A 10,273-nucleotide genomic window follows, 5' to 3' on the forward strand; every position below is an offset into this window, starting at 1 on the left:
ACAGTCAAAAGAAGGATTTGACCCAGACTGTCTTCTTCCAACTGTTAAACATGGAGAAGGATCTGTGATGATCGGGGGAGGGGGGCTATATCTTGGAAATCCGCCAGCCCAATGGTTTCCCTTCATGGCGGAATTAATAGTCAAGATTATTTAAGCATTTTATCTGATCAAATTCATCCCAAGCCCGTCGTATATATGTATATATATATTTATGTGTGTGTGTGTGTCTGTGTTTGTCCCCCACAACATCGCTTGACAACCGATGCTGGTGTGTTTACGTCCTCCGTAACTTAGCTGTTCAGCAAAAGAGACTGATAGAATAAGTACTAGGCTTACAACGAATAAGTCCTGGGGTCGATTTGCCAAAGGGCTTAATCCAATTTTTTTATGCAATTTCGAAAAAAAGGTTTTTGTAGTCTTTATTTATTGTAATCGATAAAAAAATATTCGATGTAAATTGGATTAATAAATTTATACATTTTATTTATTTATATCTGGATTTGTGAAATTCTGTCCATTTTTCGTTCTAATGGATCTACCCATATGCATGTAATGACACGTTCCACATTTGTTATCATTACACTTGGATACTGTGAATATTTTATCTTGTTTGTTCATGTTGAATTTACCTTTCTTAATTAGTTTCTTTAAGTTATGTGGTTACCTTTTGCTGAAGATAAGTGTTTGATTAGTTATTATGTTTTTTTTAATTTTTCACTTTGTTTCATGATTGGCAAGTTTGTTTCGGTGTTTTGGTGATGCGGATTGTGTGTTGCTAGAAATGGTATTGTGTACCATGGATGGGTTCGTCTTTATCGTGTTGCTCTAAGTTGTTCTATAAGTATCTCTTTTGCTCGTTGTATACTATTTTCTATAAGTAGGAGAGGGTAATTTTGCTTGAGCAGAAATCCTTTGAGTTCTATAAGTTTATAAGACATGTGTTTCTGGCATTTGGATCATTGACTAGAGTAGGGGTTTTCAATCTTTTTGACTTGCAGACCCCTTTATATTTCAGGCTTTACCTTAGGGACCCCCTTATAAACACTTATGAAATTTATACATATATATTTGCTTAAAATAACATATATTTTTACATTTATTTATTTAACAGTATTTAAAAATAGGTTTATTGTCAATTAAAAGATTTCGATTAAAAAACATATATAAAATCAAATTGCCCATAAAAAGTATTTGCTGTCCACGGACCCCGTATCTTGTCCTTGCGGACCACAGTTTGAAAACCCCTGAACTAGAGTACAAATTTTCCTGGCTAGACAGTACAGGATATTGCGTTTTGTGCGTGTTGGGTGGCAAGATTTGAAATTTAGGTACTGGTGTGTGTCTGAGCTTTTCTAATTAATATCAGTTGTGATTATGGTGTTATTTTTAATTACTATTATGTCAAGAAATGGTAATTGTGTGTTGCTCATTTCTCTTGTGAATTTGAGACTAGGGTGTCGATTGTTGAGGAGGAGGCTGAATGCTTCCAGATTTTCTAGGGATTTTGTCCAAATTAGGAAACAATCATCAAGGTATCTTTTCCATGTGCCCTCTATATGTCTTCTAAAGGTCATGCCGTAGTTTTCTTTAATTTTTTTTATATAGGTTTCGTTCCAAGTGTCCCAATACTGAGTTCGCGAAAACTGGAGCAAACCGCATTCATTCGCCACCACCATTTTCTCAACACTTCGTACGAAATTTTTTGAATATTTGTTAAGTACTGGATATGTATAATCGACTGTTGCCTTCTCCCCAGATTTTACCGACTGGTACCTTTATATAAATCGAACCTGGAAGAACAAAAGCCAAAGTAGGGTCCTTGGTAAATTTGAACCCAAAGCATAGAGAGAAGCACCATTTTGTCCAATATTGTTGTTGTTGTTGGCACTCTGTCGCTTACGACGGCGAGGGTTCCAGTTGATCCGATCAACGGAACAGCCTGCTCGTGAAATTAACGTGCAAGTGGCTGAGCACTCCACAGACACGTGTACCCTTAACATAGTTCTCAGGGATATTCAGCATGAAACAGTGTGACAAGGCTGACCCTTTGAATTACAGGCACAACAAAAACAGGAAGTAAGAGTGAGAGAAAGTTGTGGTGAAGGAGTACAGCAGGGTTCGCCACCATCCCCTGTCGGAGCCTCGTGGAGCTTTGGGTGTTTTCTCTCAATAAACACTCACAACGCCCGGTCTGGGAATCGAAACCGCGAGTCCGCTGCCCTAACCACTGGACCATTGCGCCTCCTGTCCAATATTATACCAGTTTTATCAACCAGTACTATATTTTATCGCTCCCTGAGTTTGAAAAGCCAAACCAACTGTACTTTTCCCATCAAAATATGTATTCATTATTGAAATCAATGGATAAAACACATAGGTAAAAAAATGTCTTGCTGATTTAATTACATCAATCTATATCCTGAATTCAAATCATGTCAGTGATCCACGACATCATTAATCCTTTCTGGATTAATAAATTAAAGCATCTGACACATTATTATCTATTTAATTGAAAGCATCCTTTTTCCTAATATTTTCGGCCTTGCAAACCAGTATAAACCATAGATGTCTATGTTTGATAGTTTCAGGTGAAAGTCTCAAAGGAGGAGCAAAGAAAATATTTATATGAAGCCCACCGCCAATGTAACATTTCAAGTGACGAGGTTTCAAGTTCGAATCCAGAAGGTTGGTACAGTTATCTGCTTTGTTCCCGAATACTATCAATTTTAAATTTTGTCAGTATATATATGTGTGTGTGTGTGTCTTTTGGGATATAAGTATGAATATATACTCTTATGTATACATGCATATATTCTTTTACTCTTTAAATTGTTTCAGTCATTTGACTGTGACCATGCTGGAGCACCACCTTTAGTCGAGCAAATCGACCCCAGGACTTATTCTTTGTAAGCCTAGTACTTATTCTATCGGCCTCTTTTGCCGAACCGCTAAGTCACGGGGACGTAAACACACCAGCATCGGTTGTCAAGCGATGTTGGGGGGACAAACACAGACACACAAACATGTACACACACATATATATATATAAGCATATATACGACAGGCTTATTTCAGTCTCCGTCAACCAAATCCACTCACAAGGCTTTGGACAGCCCGAGGCTATAGTAGAAGACACTTGCCCTAGGTGCCACGCAGTGGGAATGAACCCAGAACTATGTGGTTGGTAAGCAAGCTACTTACCACACAGCCACTCCTGATATTTATATTTCATGATTTTCTCATTCAGTCTTATATGTAAAATCCTAAACTCCATGTCTAATTTTGTAATTGTTCCCCATCATCCTTCACACTGTGTTAGCGCATCGAGAAAAATGCTCTGTGATGATTCAAACAGTTATGTTCTAAGTTCAGATCCTACCGAGGCCTGCTTTACTTTTCAACATTGGTAAAATAAAGTGAAGTATTGGAGTCAATGGTGAAGGCTAAGCCTTTTCAAAAAAGGTAATTTTAGACATTAAGCCTAAAATTAGAAACAGTGTTTTGTAGTTGTTGTAGTTGTTGCAGTTATTGTTGTTGTTGTTATTTCGCAGGTGCACGTTGCAGTAGTATCTGGGATGGTATCCTATGTTGGCCACAGACCTTAGCTGGCACAGTAGCTGAACTTCAGTGTCCTTCCTATATTAACAATTTCTACACAAACGGTAACTGATATCTCTTACTACTACTACTACTACTACATAGATATAAATATTTATATAACATTTGCACATATATATATATCTTCCCTTTTTTTCTCTTCCTCTATATCTATAAAATAAACCCCGTTTTGGTCGTTTGTTTGTTTGTAATTTTAGGTCTGGTAAGCAGAAAATGCATGGAAAATGGTCAGTGGTATGTACTTGAACGCTATAACCGAAGCTGGACAAACTACAGTCAGTGTTTTGGAGAAACTAATCGTTGGGTTAAGGTAATTGATTCATATTGGAAATCATGCTTACATATACACATGCATACATGTTAGCTCATCAGGCAAAAACAGTAAAAATATATATACCAGTTATTCACACGTATAGGCCTCAGACATCCAGTCCCTTCAAAGACAGGCAGACTCCACATTCGACTTACCTCTATTTCCAGATCTTTATATTTTGAAAGCTTCTCTGTTTCTTTTAGAGAAACATTATCATCTGTTGGTATTGATATATTGATTAGAAGGCATTTTTTTCTTGGTGATCTTTGACAACTATGTCCGACCTATTAGCCTCAATTTCTCTATCTCTGTATATTGGCATATCCCAGAGTATGGTTGCTTTCTCGTTTTCTGTGACCTTTTCTGGCGTGTGTTTACACCATCTTTATTCTGTTGTTACTCCATCGTGTTGGCATAGCATCCAGTGTATATAAGTCCCAACTCTGTCCTGTCTGAATATATCCCTTCTTAGCCTGGACTGGGCAGCCAGAGAATATGACTTATTGTTTCTTCTCCACCTCCACATATTCTGCAGTTACTTGTATTTCTTTCCATTATATGTTTTTGGTAATTTCTGGTGGGAAGGCTTTGGTCTTGTGCTGCAATTAAAAATCCTTCAGTCTCTGCTTTGAGTCCTGAGCTTCTCAGCCATTGTTGGGATTTTGCTTTGTCTATTTCTTTTGTGTTTAGTTTACCCAGTATTTGCCATGAAGGGGCCTTTCTTGCCATCGTTTTATCATGATCTGCTGCTGTTCCAGTTTTAGTTTTGATTTCAGTTGTTTTACAGTTTTCGTTGTTTCTTCTTTTCCTTCATAGTTGTTAGGAAACTTTTTTTGTATTTGTCAGCTTCATTAAAGACTGAAAACAGTTTTTTTTAATTTTCTTCATATTTTGTGGCTATTTGTATTAGTTTTCCTTGCTTCTGAAGTAGGTATTTCTGTCGTCCTATGGTGGTTATTTTGTAATAGTTTTCTCGCTGTATAAGGCCTCTACCACCTTCTATACATTGTATATATTACCTTTCTATGTCAGATTTTGGGTGGTGCATCCTAAATCCTGTCATTATTTTTCTTGTTTCCCTGTCTATTTTCATTAGTTCATTTAGAATTTGTCTCTTTTAAAGAAAACAAAAAAAGCAGACACTTCACTGTGATCAGATGAGGCACAGGTAAGGCACAACAATCAGGCAATAGTATATTACAGGTGTAAAGTAGACATTCATCATCTCTACCTGACCATTCAGAGATATTCAATGATCAAGTGGTAGTGGTCTACTGAACTGATATAGAAAGTTACCACCACTGTCCAACCATCTTGTGAGGCTACCTGAAGCAAGAGTCAATGGTCAGTTGATAGTATCCCACTGAATCGATTGTCACCTGGATCTCACCCTAACTTTATAGATGAATGATATTAACCACTCTTCCTGGAAATCTGAACCAAACCAGATCGCACACACTTTACACAAACTCTAAACTCAAATGGCATAAGCAAGAAGAGAATATTTCCTGTTTTTCTCTTGCAGGTGCATTTATCACATATTCCAATTATTTATACCATTGGCTATGGAATATCACTGGTATCACTATGTGGTGCAGTTCTTGTAATGCTCTATTTTCGGTAAGTTCATCATTCTGCCATTTCTTTGCTGCCATATTTTTTTTAATATTTACTTTTATGAGATTTCATCAAAAAACATATATTACAAGACCAGTAAGCTTTCTTGGAGGCACTGGCACTACTAGAAAGAAATGGCGGAGCGGGGTGTTATCCTCAGACTGGATACTTGTCCAAATACATGAAAAGGGACAATTTAATCGACTTTTCTTCTCCTCAACACCAAAAAGAGACCCTCGTGTTGATGTTAGAAATCCTTACTGACAGATATAGTTAGAAATATATCACCATATTTGTATTACTGTTGGGCAAGTAGATTTACAGTATCATAAGAACACAGAATAAAATGCCTTGTGGTATTTGATCCAACTCTTTGTGCTCTGAGTTTATATTTTGCCTAAGTCAAAATTGCCTGTCATCCTTCCAGATAGGACCATAAAATAATATACCACCCAAAGACAGATGATTTAATCATTTAGCCCCTATCTCTAAATAGGTGAATTTATTCACTTATGTTAGAAATTATTATTATTGAGTGAGGGAGCAGCCATGAGAGCCACATGCTTTAATATGAGAATGCATGGCCTAGTGGTTAGGGTGTTACACTCACGATCACACTCATACATTGTCTGCGACAGGATAGTCAACCATCATCATTATTGAGTGAGAGAGTAGTGCAGGCCATCAAAGTGACAATGAGGTACAAATATACAAAGCCCAATATACCCATCATGACTACCCATCTGATTAGGGAACACCAGGCACATGGATCACAACATTATGTGCACGACATGGTGATCTCATGTCAAGATAAACAGCGCATTACCTTGCAAGCGGGTCTTGGTTAGAATTCTTTTCAGTTCGAGTAGCCCATCCTGCTCAAAAGGTCTCTGAATAAGGTTTGTTTAAGGATATTGAACGAAATACCCATATTTCCAGGGGTGAATTATTCAAACACCAAGGAATCCCTCTCAACACATGGCTATGATGTTCCCTCACTACTTCTTTTTGCTACATTTACTGAATGTCAAGGTAATATATTCCAGGTGTACGTCCTTTGGACATCTGTTGTTTTGTTATTTGTTCTTTTTAAAATGCAATTTGCCTATGTGTGCATGCGCGCATACATACATGCATCATACGCACACAAACATTTGCTTTCTATTACCTGCAGGCGTCTTCACTGTTCTCGCAACATGCTGCACATCAATATGTTTATGTCATTTATTCTGAGGGCAGCTGTTTGTCTAATCAAGGAGCAACTCCTCGTGGATGGGTTCGGTCTGCCAGATGATCTCCAAACACATTCGAATGGCCAGTTCTATTTTAGAGATGACAGTTCGGTGAGTATGACAACTGGTTGATACCTAAATCGATAGATTTATCAATCAAGCAATCTAGGTAGCTACACAAATACACACACGACGGGAAGATGCACACATACACATGTACAAACCCATACACAGACACACACATGTGATAGCTAGGTGCTATGCATGGCCACGAAGAAACTTGTAAGAGCCTCTCTCGAGTGGAAGTAAGAGATGAAGCAAGGTAGATCTGTCGAGATCTGGCTGAGGGTTATGAAGGAAGACCTGTCAGATATGGGCCTGTCTTTCAAATAGTTTAGCACAATGCAACCATTGCAGACTGTGGGTAAAGGTATGTACCATCATAGTGGCTAGCTGCCCTGCAGATATAAATATCTCTTTGAAAATCAAAGAAAAAGAGGATATCTGTGGACAACTGCTTCGAAACCTCCAGCTTCTATATTCAGACTATGAATTCATATTCATACCAATAATAATTGGAGCATTACGTTTTGTTAGGCTTAAAGGAAAATCTGGATAAACTGGGATTTTCAGAAAGAGAAATTGACCGGCTGATTCGTACATTACAAGTTCAATCTCTGATTGGAACGGTAAAGATATACAAGAATTTTCTTAAGTTCCAAATGTGAATTTGTCTGTGTTAACTACAACCCAAAGATGGAGCCTTGTATCTTGGTTGGAAACCAGCTCCCTCCTCAGTGGAAGATTTATAATAATTAAAAAAATAGAACGAACAAACGAACATACATACATACATCACAGACAGGCACACACACATAAATTCACATTCAACAGAAAATCAATTTATTAATCAATGAATTAGATTTTTAAAAAAAAGGAAAAATAAATTAACCAATCAAATTCAGCTTTTTCCCACCCATTTTCACTTGCTCTGATACAAGACACCGCTATTAGCATTCGGACAAATTTGTTTTGTTACTATAAATTTTTGATGACGATATTCTGTCCAGCTATGTCCGCATTATCCTTTGTTTTGTTGTCTCCTGACAACTGAGTTTGACTTCTTTTTTTACAGGATTTTTAATACTATTAAAATATGAGAGGACCCCTTCATTCTCTTTCCTCTTTCTTTCATAATGGGTCTCCTCTGAAAATGGAATCTTGTAACCACAATGCTTCATAAAGATGAAACACGAGGTCCATTTTCATCATTCTCATTTTCTTAATGTTTTATTTTCATTATTCACAGAAATATTAGTTCACCTTCTTTAATCTGCTTGCTGGCTTTCTTCCCCTTCCATCTTCTCGTTTTTGTAATCAACAAAATTTTAAATAATACCCGTTAAAGTGAGGAGAGTTTTTCACAAATAACTCAGTGACAGACGCACCAAGTTATCTGCTTAAAAATTTCGTTTTGAAGAGCAAGCATAAATTCAGCCGGACTTTGTAGGTGTGAATCATAGAGGCTGAACAATGAAAACAAAAAACAATAACTTGTGGCTTTTGAAATGAATTGTGATAGAAAGATTTACGATATTCCATATACTGAACATCGAACTAACAAGAGTGTTAAAACAAAGATAGTGAGCCCTTCTGTCAATTGAAAAAAAAAGTAGAAAATGAAATTGCTCATGTAACCCAATGTAACTGTGATGTCTTAACAAATAAAGTTATTCATACTCTTTTACTTGTTTCAGTCATTTGACTGCGGCCATGCTGGAGCACCGCCTTTAGTCGAGCAAATCGACCCCAGGACTTATTCTTTGTAAGCCTAGTACTTATTTTATTGATCTCTTTTGCCGAACCGCTAAGTTACGGGGACATAAATACACCAGCATTGGTTGTCAAGCAATGTTGGGGAGACACAGACACACAAATATATATATATACATATAAATATATACGACGGGCTTCTTTCAGTTTCCGTCTACCAAATCCACTCACAAGGCTTTGGCCAGCTGGAGGCTATAGTAGAAGACACTTGCCCAAGGTGCCACGCAGTTGGACTGAACCCGGAACCATGTGGTTGGTAAGCAAGCTACTTACCACACAGCCACTCCTGCACCATAGAGAACAAACCTTTGGTAAAAAGAGTTTAGGAAGACTTAAAAGACAGCTATAGCACAACATGAAGGAATAAATACACACACACATTTAATATGTATACGATGTGTATATTTGACAGCACTGGCAATGCAAAGTATTGTTCTCTTTGTTCCACTACACACTGGCTGCCAACTACATATGGATTTTGATGGAAGGGCTCTATCTACACAACCTCGTCACGGTGGCCATGTTTTCTCAGAAGAGCGGAGTCAGACCATATATTGTCGTTGGCTGGTGTAAGTTGATAACTAATAACTTCTTAGGTGATCTTTCGATACTAGTCCACCACAACTTCCGGTCGTTGCGCGTACGCATACTGATTACATGATCGTATAGTGTGTTTGTTTTTAAATGACTTGAAAATATGAAAAGACAACATTAAATAGAAACTCAAACCTTCTCCCCCTCAGATGCATACAGTTCTCAAACTTTAAACACATAAACACACTATACGATCATGTAATCAGTATAGGAAGGAGATACGCCACTGTGGAGGTGCGCTTCACAACGGAGGAGGAAGCAAATAAAGCACTCTGCAGAGGCAATAAGGACAGAGGAATGGGTGCTCTTGCCTTCGTACTGCGGCAAACGTGTGGCCAAGGTGCGAGTGAGTAAGGTGCCATCCGAACTGAAACTTTAAACACATAAACACACTATACGATCATGTAATCAGTATGCGTATGCGCAACGACCGGAAGTTGTGGTGGACTAGTATCGAAAGATCGCCACTTCTTTTCTTTTTTTCCTATTACTGTCACATTACTGTATCGTTGTTTGTTTTTTTGCATCTAACATTTGACTAGGTAGAGCATGAAGTTTTCCTTCGTTTATTATATAAGGAAAAGGAGATGGTGCAATGGTCACAAGATTGGAAGGACTTTTGTCGTTTACTCTTTAAGAATAGAACATATCTTCATCAAATTCTTCAAAGAAAGAGGCGCTGTGGTTATCCCCTTAAGTTTCTAAAATTTTTTGTAAAAATGACTAGAATTCCCTCTCTCACTCTCTGGGAGAGAGGCACAAGCACAAGGGGAATACATCTACTCCCAGCATATGACCATACACCAGAGACAACAAGTAGAGGGCTGTTGATTGTTACTCTTTTACTTGTTTCAGTCATTTGACTGTGGCCATGCTGGAGCACCGCCTTTTAGTCAAGCTAATCGACCCCAGGACTTATTCTTTGTAAGCCTAGAACTTATTCTATCGGCCTCTCTGCCAAACTGCTAAGTTACGGGGACGTAAACACATCAGCATCGGTTGTCAAGCGATATTGGGGGACAAACACAGACTCACACACACACACACATACATACATATATATATA

At 37.8% G+C, this 10,273-nt stretch overlaps 1 protein-coding gene across 3 annotated transcripts in view; it reads left to right on the forward strand.

Annotated features, from left to right (window-relative positions):
• LOC106875639 (secretin receptor) overlaps nucleotides 1–10,273 on the forward strand; it is a 26,356-nt gene that overhangs the window by 8,072 nt on the left and 8,011 nt on the right. For 2 of the 3 annotated variants that reach the window (XM_014923872.2, XM_014923882.2), the window contains exons 2-7: nucleotides 2,583–2,685; nucleotides 3,552–3,662; nucleotides 3,816–3,928; nucleotides 5,457–5,551; nucleotides 6,723–6,891; nucleotides 9,026–9,182. In XM_014923872.2, the coding sequence (XP_014779358.1) occupies nucleotides 2,583–2,685; nucleotides 3,552–3,662; nucleotides 3,816–3,928; nucleotides 5,457–5,551; nucleotides 6,723–6,891; nucleotides 9,026–9,182 (748 nt within the window). The remainder of the gene's footprint in view (nucleotides 1–2,582; nucleotides 2,686–3,551; nucleotides 3,663–3,815; nucleotides 3,929–5,456; nucleotides 5,552–6,722; nucleotides 6,892–9,025; nucleotides 9,183–10,273) is intronic. The other variant, XM_052977196.1, reaches the window with a different exon arrangement.

Source organism: Octopus bimaculoides, chromosome 27 (genome assembly GCF_001194135.2).
Source record: "Octopus bimaculoides isolate UCB-OBI-ISO-001 chromosome 27, ASM119413v2, whole genome shotgun sequence".
NCBI lineage: Eukaryota > Metazoa > Mollusca > Cephalopoda > Octopoda > Octopodidae > Octopus > Octopus bimaculoides.